The sequence below is a fragment of the Xenopus laevis genome, chromosome 5S, assembly GCF_017654675.1.
Source record: "Xenopus laevis strain J_2021 chromosome 5S, Xenopus_laevis_v10.1, whole genome shotgun sequence".
Lineage (NCBI taxonomy): Eukaryota > Metazoa > Chordata > Amphibia > Anura > Pipidae > Xenopus > Xenopus laevis.
Window position 1 is genome coordinate 43,863,478 of NC_054380.1, and position 16,051 is coordinate 43,879,528.

At 39.2% G+C, this 16,051-nt stretch overlaps 1 protein-coding gene across 1 annotated transcript in view; it reads left to right on the forward strand.

Annotated features, from left to right (window-relative positions):
• Window positions 1–16,051, forward strand: part of snx9.S (sorting nexin 9 S homeolog) — a 52,178-nt gene that overhangs the window by 13,763 nt on the left and 22,364 nt on the right. Inside the window, 3 exon segments of the mRNA XM_018265259.2 lie at window positions 826–900; window positions 3,134–3,241; window positions 9,653–9,803. Of these exon segments, the coding sequence (XP_018120748.1) occupies window positions 826–900; window positions 3,134–3,241; window positions 9,653–9,803 (334 nt within the window).

A 16,051-nucleotide genomic window follows, 5' to 3' on the forward strand; every position in this document is an offset into this window, starting at 1 on the left:
GTAAAAATCAGGGAAATTTATTATGCATAATATATAGGTGGAACCACAAAACAACAATGTAATATGAGGGAAAACTTAAAATCAGGGGATGTAAAATGGGGGTTCTATATTAAAAAATATATATTGTTTTAACTTTTTAATTCATATACTTTTTGCTGCAAAACAATATGACTAAGGTTGTCGCAGTAATTGTACATAGTCTTGGTTAAATGGTTTTGGACATTGTCAGTGATTACATTGGAACGTTATTCTTTTTATACATATTTAAAGGGGTTGTTCACCTTTGAGTTAACTTTTAGTATGATGTAGAGAGTGATATTCTGAGACAATTTGCAATTGGTTTTCATTTTTTTATTACTTGGCTTTTTATTCAGCAGCTCTCCAGTTTGCAGTTGCATCAGTCTGGGAATAGGAATAGACAATGTCATGAATTGAAAGCGGAGTAATACAACGTAGTAATAATTTGTAGCCTTTGTTTTTTGGATTTTATAAATTTGAAAGCTGAATTGAGTCAGTAGAAGGCAATTCATAAACTATAAACAATAAAGAACAATTGAGCTGGCCATTCTACAACATACTTAGTTATCTTAAAGGTGAACCACCCTTTTAAAGATTTTTAATCATACTATATATGCTTTCAATAGAAAACGCATGTACAATTTAAATAATTGAAAACTGCTTAGTTAAAAAAACTAAAAAAAAAAAAAAATATATATATATATATATATATATATATATATATATATATATATATATATATATCCCTATTTATTTTTTTCTTTTCAAGCTTATTTTTAGTATTTACTGTTCCTTTGGTTCTTTTAGGATGTTGGTGGAGGCTGGATAGAAGTAAAAAATGCTAAAGGTGATAGAGGACTTGTCCCAATAGATTATGTTGAGGTAAGGCAACAAAAGAACAAATACTTTTATTAAATCTTCTGGTAGACCCCCCCCCCAGAAGGTTGGGTTACCTTGCCTTAAATAACGTGTGAATCACTATGTTTGCATATGTTCACAGTGTTGCTGCTTTTCCATATATACAGTATGTGTACAATGGTGCTTGAAAGTTTGTGAAACCTTTACAATTTTCTGTATTTTTATATGAATGTGACCTAAAACATCATTTGATTTGTTCATTTGACAAGTTCTAAAAGTAGAAAACCTAGTTGAAACATATGAAACTTTTTTTTATATTTGGTCATGTATTTATTGGAAAAAAATGATCCAATAACACATCTGCATGTGGCAAAAGTAAGTGAATCCTTAGGATTATCATATAATTTGAAGGTAAAATCAGAGTCTGGTGTTTTCAGTCAATGGAATTACATAAGGTGTTAGTGAGAGACCCTGGTTTATTTAAAGAACTGGGATCCAGCAAAACCTGGTCACACATACAACACATTTGTGGATGTGTATCATGGCTCGAACAAAGGAGATGTCTGAGGAGCTCAGAAAAAGATTTGTCAGACAGATTGTGTACAAATGGAGGAAATTCAAGAACGTTGTTACCCTACCCAGAAGTGGTTGGCCATCAAAGATAACCCCAACTGAAAGACTTAAGCAGTAGTCCGAGATGTTACAAAGGAACCCAGGGTAACTTCTATGCAACTGAAGTCCTGTCAATGGTGTGTATGGCAGGGTAGTGAGGAGAAAGCCACTGCTCTCCCCAAAAAATATTGCTGACTGCAGATTGCTAAAGATCATGTGGACAAACCAGAAGGATACTGAAGGAATGATTTGTGGACAGATGAAGCTAAAATAGAACTTTTTTGCTAAAATGAGGAGCGTTGCATTTGGGGAAAAAAAACACTGCATTCCAGCATAAGAACCTTATCCCATCTGTGAAACATGATAGTCGGAGTGTCGGCTTGTCATCATTGATGGAACAATGAATTCTGAACTATATACCAGAGAATACTAAAGGAACATGTCAATACTTCTGTTCAAGAGCTGGATCTCAAGAGACAGTGGGTCATGCAGCAAGACCACAATCATAAACACTCAGGTCGTTCTACAAAAGAATGGTTAAAGGAGAAGGAAAGCTACGGAGGCATTTTATTGCTAATAGATTAGCTGCAATAGTACAAGCTAGAATGCTATATTTATTCTGTAGAATATTTTACCATACCTAAGTAAAAAGCTCTAGAAACTCTCTGTTTGTTTAGAATAGGAGCCGCAGTATTAATGTGGTGTGACATCACTTCCTGCCTGAGTCTCTCCCTGCTCTGGGCCCAGATTACAGTAGAGAAGGGAGGGGGATGGGGAAGAGGAGCAAACTGAGCATGCACTTGCCCAGGGCAATGAGGTTTAAGCTGAAGGCAGGAAGTCTGGACCAGAAGCCCATGTGTACACTATAGAAGGAAAGAAATGCAGTGTTTCTTTTGACAGGGGACTCAGAGCAACATTACTTTGGGGGTTTACTGGTATATTTAGATGGACCTTTCTGATAAGGCTTACTTAGTTTTAACCTTTCCTTCTCCTTTAAAGAACAATAAAGTGAATGTTCTGGAATGGCCGAGTCTAAATCCTGACCGTAATCCAATTGAAATGCTGTGGAAAGGCTGAAAGTAAGGGGTTCTTATGAGGAAACATCCAAGAGTTGAAGTTGTATGGAGGAATGTGCTAAAAATACTTCCTAGTCGATGTGCAGGACTGATCAACAGTTACTGCAATGTTTAGTTGCAGTTATTATTGCATGAGGGGGTCACACCAAATACTGAGTAAAAGTATGTGTATACTGATTCGCTTACTTTTGCCACATGCAGAAAACCTTCTGTTTTTCTGCTACAAAAATTTTGCATTGGGTTTTAATAATCTAGCATATAGAATTAAACTGCCAACAAATATGCAAAGCAGCTCTTGGTTGATGAGTTTGAAAACATAAGAGCAGGGATACTTTTACAAGACCACCTTTTACGATGGGTAGTGGCTGGAGAACTGGTATAAAAAAAAAAAACAATGTATTGCGCTTCCTTATTAAAGAATCATATGCGTATTATGTGACATAATCTGTGATTTTTGAGGCCCACCAAACCATTTGTATGTCAGTTGGGATTAAGAAATTGAACCTTAAATTGGTGTGATACCCAGATGTCTGCTTTATATATTTTAATTTATGTGTTAAAATTTGCAGTTGATATCTGATGGTGCTGTGTCTGCCAGTGCTACTGCAGACCAGGCGTTTTTCGATTCTCTTTCCACAACCACATCTCAGAATTCTGCAGCGCACAACAATGAACAGGTAAGTTCTAGCAATGTTTACAAACACAGAAAGTGAAAAGAAAAAAAACGTACTTGCACCTCTCCACTACGTTCATATAATAGTTTTTCAAGACAGCAGAGTGAAAACGTAACCTTTAATATATATTATATTAATATATTCTAAAATGTATCTACTGGAACTACTTTCTGGCAGTCTGTTTTTTCTCCTATTTAATGTAACTGAATCAGTCTCAGTGGGACTTGGCTTTTAATATTGAGTGTTGTTTTTAGATCTACCAGGCAGATGTTATCTTGTGTTAGGGAGATGCTATCTGGTTACCTTCCCATTGTTCTTTTGTCAGGCTGATCGGGGGGGGGGTGGAGGGAGAGGGTCAATATCACTCCAACTTGCAGTACAGAGTAAAGAGTGACTAAAGTTTATCAGAGCACAATTCACATGACTGGGGGCAGCTGGGAAACTGACACTATGTCTAGCCCCATGTCAGATTTTAAAATTGAATTTAAACAAATCTGTTTGCTCTTTTGAAAAATGTATTTCAGTGCAGAATTCTGCTGGAGCAGCACTATTAACTGATGTGTTTTGAGAAAAACATGTTTTCCCAAGTCACCATGGCAGCAATTCACCAACATGGGTTATCCCCTCCCCTTTTGGTCATTGGACAGGAACAGAAAACCCCCTCTACAAAGCCTCCTCCCTCCCCCTCATCACTGTCTTTTTTACCTGTCCTTCGGTCATATGGATTGTTCGAGTGCTTACCCAGGATGTATTCCGTAAGAGGGGGGTTTTTCTCTCTCTTTTCCCCCCTCTTCGGTGCCTCCCTTGTGCTCTCTGCGAAGGTCGCCATGGGAGAGGAGCTTCCAGAGGACGATGTGGGTCCAAGAGTCCGTACCCTATGAAGCAGGGTGGGTGCTGGAAGCTAATAGTATAATATGCAGGAAAATGGGTCTAGCATACTTTCCGGAGCATGTGCAGTCCAAAATGGCGCCTATGCGTTCCAAGGACCGGAAGTGACGCACACACCCGGAAGTGCGTTTGGACGCAGAATGCACGGCGTGTTTACGCACGGCGTGTTTACGCGGGCGTGTTTGCGTGGTTACGCAAGCGTAATTCCGTCACTTTCAGGCGCCTTAAAGGAACGCCGCCGTGTTTTTGCCTGCGACGGTCGCCATCGCTGGAAACGTGTTTCAAGATGGAAATGGTTAGCTCTGGGAAAGGAGCGCAATCTAAAGGCTCTGGGTAAGCGAAACAAAGATTGAAAGAAAAAAAAAAGAGATATATGGAGTATATGGCTGATGATTTATATCTTGCCTTTTAGTCTCCCTGCCTCCAGTGACACTCAGAAAGATGCTTCTGGATCCAAGAAGTCAACAGAGGGACAGTCTCCTGCGGGACAACAACAACAAGCCGCAGTGATGCCTCAGCTGGATGCTTGACTATCGCTAATCAAGCAGGCTGTGGTACAGGGAGTGCAGGAAGCCTCAGCATCGACGTCTGTACCTGTAGCTGGCAGGAGGTCTAGGAGAGTCAGGGAATCGCTCTATGACTCGTTATCTGAAGTTTCAGAACAGGAATTGTATAATCCAGAGAAAAGTTTAACTGAGGAAGGAGAATTTGTTTCAGAGGAAGAAACTACTCTAGATGTCACAGCTGTTGACAGTTTGATTAAGGCTGTAAGAAAAGCGCTGACATTAACAGAAGAGACTCCGAAAGGTTCCTCAGCAGATAGATTCTTTCAACCTCTCAAGAAGAAAGCACCGACATTTCCGGTACATGAGTTGATTAAAGATTTGATTCACTCGGAGTGGAAGAATACGGAGAAGAAAGTGGTTATACAGGGGAGATTCTCGAAGAGATATCCAATTGAAAATGCTTTCTCAAAGCTGTGGGATAGTCCACCCAAGGTTGATGCAGCAGTGGTTAGGTTGGCAAAGAAGACTACGTTGCCAGTCGATGATGCGGCTGCATTCAAGGATCCTATGGAGAAAAGATTAGAGTTTAATCTTAAAAAATCTTATGTTTCAGCTGGAGCAGCTTGTAGGCCAGCAGTGGCAATAACTTCTACCTCAAGGGCAATGAAGGTGTGGCTGGATAACCTGGATGAGGCCATTTCATCTAATGTGAGAAGGGCGAATTTGAAATACATGCTCTCGGAGTTAAGGCTCGCTGTGGATTTTATGGCGGATGCCTCTTTGGATTTGGTAAAACTTTCGGCGAGGTCCATGGCACTGTCGGTGGCTTCAAGGCGTGCCTTATGGCTGAAGCCATGGTTGGCAGATTCAGCATCTAAATCAAATCTGTGTCAGTTGGCTTTCGAAGGAGAGATGCTATTTGGTGAAAAATTAGATTCAATTATTAAAAAGGCATCTGGAGGGAAGAGCGTATTTCTTCCCCAAGAAAGAAGATTTAAGCGGCAGAGGTCTAGACAATCGTCCCCAACTGAATACTTTTCGTGACCGAAGATATTCCAGACCAGGTAGAAGCTATGGCAAACAGCAGAATTGGAGAAACTCTTGCGGAGACGGACGGCAGTCCAATAAGAAGACTTCGACCTTTCTCGCAGGTTCCAGTAAGTCACAATGAGATATGGCGGACCCAGGCTGTGGCGGTGGGGGCGAGGTTAGCCCTTTTTCAACAGATCTGGGTCTCAAAAATCCAAGATGTCTGGGTCTTGAAGATAATCCAGGAAGGGTATCAACTGGAGTTTTCCAAGATGCCGAGACACAATATTTTTTGTTGTTGTTCAACGGCCCCGAAAGTTTTAGGGGCGGAAGCTATTTTTCAATATTATGTTCAACAGCTCAAGATGTCTGGCGCGTTGGAGATGGTGCCGGTCTCCCAGCAGCGCTTGGGATTCTATTCGAAGCTGTTCTTGGTGAGGAAAGCATGGGGGGCCTTCAGGCCAGTTCTGGATCTGAGGCCCCTCAATCGGTTCATTTCATGTCGGAAGTTCAAGATGGAGTCATTAGCCTCAATCATTATGACATTCGTCCAGGGTCTTGGTTGATAAAGTTAGACCTAAAAGACGCCTATTTCCATATACCAATTTACAAGCCGCACAGGAAGTTCCTTCGATTTATGACGGGAGGCCAACATGTTCAGTTCACCTGTCTTCCCTTCGGGCTGTCAACGTCGCCAAGAACGTTTTCGAAGGTGCTAATAACCAATATAGCAGCCTTAAGAGAGGTCGGAATTTCGGCATACCATTATCTAGACGACATCCTGTTGGTGGCCGAGTCAGAGGAAGAGGCCGCAAGAAACAGAGACCATGCGATACAGGCATTGCAAGCTTTCGGATGGGTCATAAATTGGCAGAAAAGTTGTCTTGTGCCAACTCAGGACTTGGTATTCTTGGGGGCTCAAATAGAGACCGGCAGAGACCGAGTAAGTCTTCCTCAGGAAAAAGTAGAACAGATTCAAGAAAGGATGTCTTTATTTTCGGCACAAACAAAGGTCACAGTGAAGGACTGTATGTCACTTCTAGGAGTGATGACATCAACCATTCAGATGGTGAAGTGGGCGAGATGGCATCTCAGGCCTTTGCAACAGTTTCTGATCAAGTCAGGTTCGCTGAACCCTCTAAATCTAAAAAGAGATCTTTACTTGCCAGAGGAAGTTCGAGCAAGTTTAACATGGTGGATGGAAATACAGAATCTTACCAGGGGCATGCCTCTGTCCGAACCCCAATGGGTTACAATTACAACAGACGCATCGGAGTCAGGTTGGGGAGCAGTCATGCCTGGCAGATCAGCGCAGGGAAGCTGGGATCTGCGTGCCGTCTCTTCCAATATTCTGGAGTTGAGAGCCATAGGTCAAGCTCTAAGAGCCTTATCGGAAGAAATATCTCACAAGTGGGTGAAGATACGTTCCGACAATGCCACAGCAGTGGCTTACATTCACAAGCAAGGGGGAACCAGAAGTCCCAGCTTAATAAAAGAGTTGACTCCAATAATGTTCTGGGCAGAACAAAATCTAGCAGGACTAGTAGCCTTTCATGTGCCTGGGGTTCAGAATTTGCAGGCAGATTATCTAAGCCGCAACATCCTAGCTCCTGGGGAGTGGAGTCTCAACTCTGCGGGTTTTCACCAAATAACTCAAAGATTTGGAATACCAGAGGTCGATCTGATGGCGACAAATGTGAACTGGAAATGTCAAAAATTCTTTTCCAGAAGAACCTGCCCGTCAGCCGCAGCGGTGGATGCCCTGTTGCAGGATTGGAGCAAGATGTTCTCCTATGTCTTTCCTCCATTACCTATGATCTGGAGAGTTCTGAAAAAGATAGACCAGGAGGGTGCCGTAGTGATAGCGGTAATCCCTCATTGGCCCAGAAGGCCTTGGTTCCCGTTGTTGCAACAGTTGGCGATCGAGAAACCATGGAGACTGCCAGTCAGACGGGACCTGTTGTCACAGGGTCCTGTGTTCTGCGAAGAGGTGGCACACCTGTCCTTGACGGTGTGGAAATTGAGAGGCAGAGGTTGTATGAGAAGGGGGTCAGTGGAGACCTAGTGACCCTTCTTTTAAAGTCCAGAAAGACTTCTACCTCATCACAATATTATCGAGTTTGGGATCGATTTGTGCAGTTTGCTCAGTCCAAAGATTTTGAGCCTGAAGATCCAGAGTCCTGCCACATCGTGGATTTCCTTTTCTCTGGATACGAGAAAGGCTTGAGTAATAGTACATTAAGAGGCCAGATTTCAGCCTTGTCAGCTTTGAATGGTAAAACCTGGGCTGAAGACTCATTGGTTGTAAGATTTTTTGCGGCATTGAAGAGGATTCGTCCATATGTTAATCCGCGTGTCCCTCCTTGGGAGTTGCCAGTGGTGCTGAAGGTTTTGATGGGTTCACCATTCGAGCCAATAGAGAAAGCTTCAGATTGGCATGCAACCTTAAAAGTACTGTTCCTGGTGGCAGTCACCTCAGCATGTAGGGTAAAGGAGATCCATGCCCTTTCAGCAAAGGAGCCGGACACAGTAATCTTTCAAACAAAGTTGTGATGAGACCTTCGTTTGGGTTTCTTCCGAAAGTAATCTCTCAATTCCACATGGATCTGGAGGTGGTCTTACCCTCATTTTGTCCCAAGCCAAAGACAGAACGCGAAGAACAATGGCACACACTAGATTTAGTGCGAGCAATCTCTCACTATTTGGAGCGAACAATGAATTGGCGCAAGTCAGACAGACTCTTTTTGATTCCAAGAGGCCCAAGGAAGGGTCAGGCTCCGTCTAAATCTACGATTAGTCGTTGGATAATTAATTGCATCGTGACAGCTTATCAGTTGACTGGCAGGGAGATTCCCAGAGAACTGAAAGCTCACTCAACCAGGGCTGTTGCCACATCCTGGGCGGCGGAAGCCAGGGCCCCGCCAGAGGTGATCTGTAAAGCGGCTAGATGGACATCAGCCTCAACCTTTGTTCGGCATTATAAGTTGGACGTGTTACAGTCCCAAGAAGCTAGATTTGGGAGGAAAATCCTTCATTCTGTTGTTCATTAATAAATTAAAAAAGTGGAATTATGCAGCAGACAATGTGTCCCTCCCTTCTTTTTTGCTTGGTAGATCCCATGTTGGTGAATTGCTGCCATGGTGACTTGGGAAAGGTAGAAATTTTTTCTACTCACCGTAATTTCTATTTCCAAGTCACTTTCATGGCAGCATTCACCAACTGCCCACCCTTCAGACGCTGGTTACGAAGACAGTGATGAGGGGGAGGGAGGAGGCTTTGTAGAGGAGGTTTTCTGTTCCTGTCCAATGACCAAAAGGGGAGGGGATAACCCATGTTGGTGAATGCTGCCATGAAAGTGACTTGGAAATAGAAATTACGGTGAGTAGAAAAAATTTCTACCTTTCCCATAACCGTATCCCTTTAAGATTACATGTGGTTTAATGGCCCTTGCAAACGTCCTTGCAAAACCTATTTATCAATTTAAGTCTATGTGATATGGATGCAGCAGATTTTTTGTAATCCTCGAGCACTCCTCTCAAAAATTCCAGAGCAGTATGTACTTTAAAACGTCTGTTTTTTTTATATGTCATGGAAATACACAATCTCTTTCTTCTGATGCATTATGAATATTTATATAGAACTGTGTTACCTAGGGAACATACATTAGCACAAAACTAATAGTTACATTTTTTTTTTTTATTGTCTTCTATATCACTGTACCACAGGAGTGAACATTTAGCCAGAGCTATTTGTTTTGCTTAGTGCAACTTCACATATTTGTGCTTTAATACATTATATGCCCTAGGGCTAAAAGTATAGTTCCTGGGGGATTCCAGTTGCCAGGTGCTGCATTGTGTTTTTCCTGATACTAACAAGGTTTGGTATGGGTGTGAGAAGCCAATCTCTGTAACTTTCAGAATAGCACATGTTATAACTATTTTCTAGTATAAAGGATCACAAAATTAATATTATCCATCTTTGTACAAATTAGGTTAAAAATGCTGCTGACCCATGGTCAAGCTGGAATGAACCTAAGCCTTCTTCAGACAATACTGGGGATCCATGGGGTAATCAAAAAAACAGTGCAAATAACTGGGAATCTAGCTCAGCATTTGGTCATCCGCAAGCTTATCAAGGACCAGGTGAGAAATATAAAAACTATGCAACACTTTGATGACCGACTCATTTGTTTGAACCCTTAGATATATAATATATTTATAGCAGGTAACAGCTTGCTAATCTTATTGTATAAGAAGTGCCTATTAAAGAGAAATAAAATAAATCTTATTAAAGAATGGGATATATTTTATTTGTCCCTAAGGTTGTTATAGAATCATTGATTTTATAATGAAAGTCATCTGTAATTATTCTAATCATTTCATATTAAAAAATGTTATCACTCTATCTAGACGCACAGTATTTGTGAAAGGTAAAGACTAGCACACTCATGGGCAGATTTATCAAAGATTGAATTTCGGATTTATGTGAATTTTTAAAGAAATTTGAATATACTCACAACTCGAATGGAAGGTTCTTTAAGAAAACTTTTTAAAGTCTAATATTTGATCGAATAGTCCCGACCCTAAAATTCAAATCGAGGTTTCATGTCAGGAAGGCAATTAACGTATTCAAATGGTTCAACTGATCTCTGCCATTAACTTGTAACTTTAACTTGACTTGGCAGGTTTTAGGTGTTGAATATTTGAAATAGAACTGTTTCCGTGGTCGAGTTGTGCTAAATTTCACATTTGAATTTACATTCAAAAAATTATATCACTCTATTGAATTTACATTCAAATTGGGGGATTAAATTGGAATGTGTGAATTTTGACATCAAAAAAAGTAAAAAAAATTCTAATTTGAATTTTAATTTACTAATTGGCCCTTAATAAATCTCTCCCTCAGAGTTTGTAAACTAAATAGAGTCTCCTGTTTGCATAGAGTTTTGTTTCCAAATTTTTGGAGCATAAATTTTTTTTCAAGAAAAATTATTGTATTGGACGTTTGGTTGATTTCTTTTTTTTTTTTTTTTCAAAAAAGGGGGGAAAAGTTGGGTTTAACTAAATTACCCCCTAAGTGTGCCAATTTTTAACTTATTGCCTTATATACTTATGACTAGGCAACCAGTCATAGACTCTGTTTGTGAATGAGAAATTTATTCTATTGAATTTTCATGCATTTGCAAATTGCATCATACAATTTCAATGCAACTGATGATGGGATTGTTATAGAAAACAGAAAACCAAAAAGCTAATGGAGTAAATTAGCATGTTGCATGACATGGACTTTGGAATTACATGCATTGCCATAGAGCAGGGGTCCCCAACCTTTTTCACCCGTGAGCAACATTCAGATGTAAAGAGAGTTGGGGAGCAACACAAGCACGGAAAATGTTCCTGGGTGGTGCCAAATAAGGGCTGTGATTGGCTATTGATAGCCTCTATGTGGACTGACAGCCTACAGGAGACTCTGTTTGGCAGTACATTTGGTTTTTATGAAACCAAAGCTTGCCTCCAACCCTGGAATTCAAAAATAAGCTCCTGCTTTGAGGCCATTGAGAAGCAACATCCATGGGGTTGGGGAGCAACATGTTGATCACGAACTACTGGTTGGGGATCACTGCCATAGAGCCTAGCACAGATACAATTTTTCATCATGCTGCAACCCAAAACTGTCAGTGGGCTGGAACACTTATAAATAGGGAACACTTCTCAGTACACTCTAATGCTGTGGAGAGTAGGAAATACCAACGGTAAAAGAGGAAATGTACTGTACATTCCTGTGTGTTACTACCATAGCTCAAACTTGACACTATCGCTCATAATATTGTCAAGGATAGAAGGAATGACATAATTGTAATTCATTGTGGTAATTGCATGTATTGCCCAAACATGCTCAAAGTCCAAAGTAACAGATTGCTCTTGAGTGAGTTATAAAATAAATCACTTCATCAACGATGAAACACGTGGTATAATTTATTGCTTAAAATGTCATTACTCAAACTGCAGGCAGGTATGGCATTGCAAAATCTTAAATGCAAGGTACAAAAACACTTTAATGACAGGATATAGTTGTAACCTATAATATTTTCTTTTAGGCACTTCATAAAATGCATTTAAAAAGTTACCACTCCCTGAACATAAGATCACATGGACGATTCTGTACTATCTATATTTATAATCCTTTTCAGCCCTTTGGCTATAAATTTTATGTATTGGCTGGTTTGGTGATCACAATCTTTATTTATGATATAATTTATTAATGCTGTGTGTTTCTGTACTAGTATATATTTGCAATATTAAGTAGGGTTTGGATTAATGTAATACAACTTTTGCTATATGAGAGCATCATATTACACTGTTATAACAAAGATACTGTATCTACTGTATCAAGAAAAAAAGATCAACATTCCTCTTATTGGTGAAACCACAGCCACCTAAATGTTTATGCATTAAATGATATTTCTAATTATAAATTAGTTTATACAAATATTTACAAATTTACATGACAAATCTTTCCTGGTTACATTTCAGCAGGATGCTAGTCAAAAACAGCTTCCTTTTGTATTAATCTTAAAATACAGTGCATACCAGGAATAGCCCTGTCTGTATTGTCCTATGTGATTTACCAGCAAGTATTCGTCAGAGTAGCACAACCACAGCTTCTGTTTACATTGCAATAAGGGACATTTTATATTCTAGATATAGATACAACTGGCTGCATGTAACTCCAGTAATATATGACTCATTTGCAATTGCATAGAGGTGAATGGGGATACAGCTGTAAGAGTCTGACACGTGAGGCTACAATCAGTAGGTCCAACTAAACCAATAAGAGCCCTTCACCTATTTTAAGATAGTCTATTTGCATCCCGCTTATCTTTATTTAGTTGCATACACATGCTTCTTCCATGCAAATAATAAAAATGCCTTACCCTTTAAACAAAACAGGGATTGTTTGTCCATATATTGCAATATATTTAAGCTGGCCAACTACGTCAAAGTCATCCCATATCTGGCCAGTCCTATGCTCAATTTTCATCTGATTCATTAAGAATTCTATGGTTTAATTATACATTTTATAAAAGGGACGAATACGTTTTACCTGCAACTTACTAGCTGCTTTCAAAGTAAAACTCCCAAACTTGGCTGCCCTTTTATTAGACACCAGTGGGATCACCTGACTATAGTTGGAGTGGGTGGGAGCTACAACATGGAGCTGGTCACTGCTTCTGTATAACTATAACAAACAAGGGAAAGTTGTGCTCACCACTAGTTTTTAAAATCATTAGGCGGGGGTGCAATGAGGGTGTGACCACAAAAAACATATAGACAAATACAAGATTCCTCTGCACTCAACCCATTATCAATATATTTAAGACAGCGACATTTTGTGCATACTGCTACTGAAAAATGCCTTACCCTTTAAACAAAACAGGGATTGTTTGTCCATATATTGCAATATATTTAAGCTGGCCAACTACGTCAAAGTCATCCCATATCTGGCCAGTCCTATGCTCAATTATCATCTGATTCATTAAGAATTCTATGGTTTAATTATACATTTTATAAAAGGGACGAATACGTTTTACCTGCAACTTACTAGCTGCTTTCAAAGTAAAACTCCCAAACTTGGCTGCCCTTTTATTAGACACTGTCGCTGTCTTAAATATATTGATAATGGGTTGAGTGCAGAGGAATCTTGTATTTGTCTATATGTTTTTTGTGGTCACACCCTCATTGCACCCCCGCCTAATGATTTTAAAAACTAGTGGTGAGCACAACTTTCCCTTGTTTATATATATATATATATATATATATATATATATATATATATATATATATATATATATATATATATATATATATATATATATATATATATATATTCGTGTTATATGATTAACATGGTATTACAAATGTGTTATTTCAGCGCGAAAGATTTCTGACAGTAACATTGAAACAAAATATGTAATGTAGGCTTAAAGGAAAACTAACCCCCCCTTACACCATGTGTTTTTTATCGTTGATGATGTCTAACTCTTCTGTGTGGAATAAGTGAAAAGTGTTTCCATGTTATGAGGACATTAACAACACATACATTCTGCAACTGTCTGCATTATTTTATTGCATAGAATTCCTGTACACCATCACAGCATTAAAGGAGAACTAGCAGAACTTACTAGCAGAACTTGCAGAGTCAACACATTTGAGCTCACGGGCACCATCATCAGCGCTTCAGTAATCTTCAGTAAGTAAGTGTCGTATTGGCGCATGCGCAGTTAGAGCAATTTTCCGGGACATTAGAACTGCGTATGCGCTGAAAGTGCCGAAAATTACAGAAGAGCCGGAAGAAGACCCGGCGATTGCCAAAGTGCCAGAAGATGACGCCCGTGAGCTCCGCTGCACTGATTCTGCAATGAGTGTTAATTACTGGCTTAGGGGCATTTACTTGTGTTAAAGGTCCAGTAACATCAATTTTTCTTTAAAAAAAAAATTTGTTAATATAGAATGAAAAAAAACCCACAATATCAAATTAAACTTTTAAACAGCGAAGTCTTTATTAAGAAATAACTTACTGAAACTCCTCTTGCGCTCCTCTTCAGAAAAGGCGATCCATCGTGCGGCACTCGATTTCTCCTCCCTGCTTTCCTTTTTTTTTTTTTTTTTTTTTTTTATTATTATTTCCTTATAGGAGATAGCCAGGGAGGAGAAACCAAGCGCCGCATTGCCACCGATGGATTGTCGCCGTGTTGCCTTTTTTGAAGAGGAGCACAAGCAGAGTTTCGGTAAGTTATTTCTTAATAAAGACTTGGCGATTTAAAAGTTTAATATGTCTTTGTGTTTTTTTTTTCGTTCTATACTAGCAATTTTTTTTTTTTTTTTTTTTAATTGATGTTACTGATCCTTTAATACTTGTGCGGGGGCGAGCAGGGAGGGGTGACTATGGAGCATAGGGGGTAGGGTAAAGAGAACTAACCCCCTTGTAATAAAAACCCTTTTCACTTATTCCACACAGAAGAGTTAGACTTCATCAACGATGAAACACATGGTGTCATTTATTGCTTATAATGTCATTACTCAAACTGCACGTAGGTATGCAAAATCTTAAATCCAAGGTACAAAAACTAGCACATTTCAGAATTCAGGTAAGGATTTGAAGACTAAACAAACTCTATCCATAGTAGCAAACAATTTCATGACAGGATATATTTGTAAGCTACCAAAGCGTTTAGGAACTTCATAAAATGCATTTGGTATTTACCACTCTCTTAATTTAGGCTAATCATGTGTTGTTAATGTCCTAATAACATGCAAACCTTTTTCACTTATTCTACTCGTATTTGCCAAAATGTCACCAGGAAACAGTATTGCAGCTTTTCAGAGTCTTCATATTCAAGACTTGAGAAGAGCTTGATCTTAAACTGCATGGGCCTCCACTTCCTGCTTGTGATCCAGTTATTAATTTATGCTCCAATCTTCTCAGAATCTTCATTGTTATCTCTTTGAGTGATGTTGAATCTTCTGCAGTTCTGGTTTTTCTTGTTTAGTGGTTTGCTAGGATGTAAGCAACTTTGTTACCGACCAACCCTTAAAAAAAAAAAAAAAAAAGTAAAGATAAAACCATAAAATCAATATATCATAAAACAAACATTTGTAAAACCTCTACAGAATAATTAACAATGACCACATCTTTAACATTGTGCTTTGTCGATAGTTTTCATCACCAGGGTCTGGATATGTTATTAAAATAAAAGAAAGTATGTTTTAAATACAATAAATAATAATGAATTGAACCTCTGCTCAAAACTTAAAGGGATGTACACACAAAAATAAAAGTTTTCCAAATTGAATGTACAGTATTTATTTATTATTATTAACATGTATTTATGAAGCGCCAACATATTTTGCATAGCTGATTTCTAACCAAAGTTACCAGTTATGCATTACAAAAAACAATTATGGATTTCTACACTTTTTGTTGCTAACATTTGAAAAAATTTAGAAAATGACAGGTCATCTCTAGCAAGACTTAATATCCCACAATGCTTTGCATTCTTCTTAACAGGCTTGTTATCTGTTAACTTATGATAGTTTTTAGATATATTTTACATTTATTCTGTGTTATCTGTTACTCATTCTTATGGATGTTTTATTTAAAGGAGAATTCAACCCTTTAGCAAAAAAATCTCTACCCCCACCCCAGGTAGACCCCCCTTCCCTCCTCCCCCCCAGCCTAACTGCCACCCCAGGGAAATGCCCCAAACTTTTTAATTACCCCTCGCGCAGATTCAGGCATCAGAGTTCCACGCAGCCATCTTCTGGGTCTTTGGTAAGCTGAGACGGAGACCGGCGAAGCGGCGCATGCGCAATTGGAGCATTTTACCAGT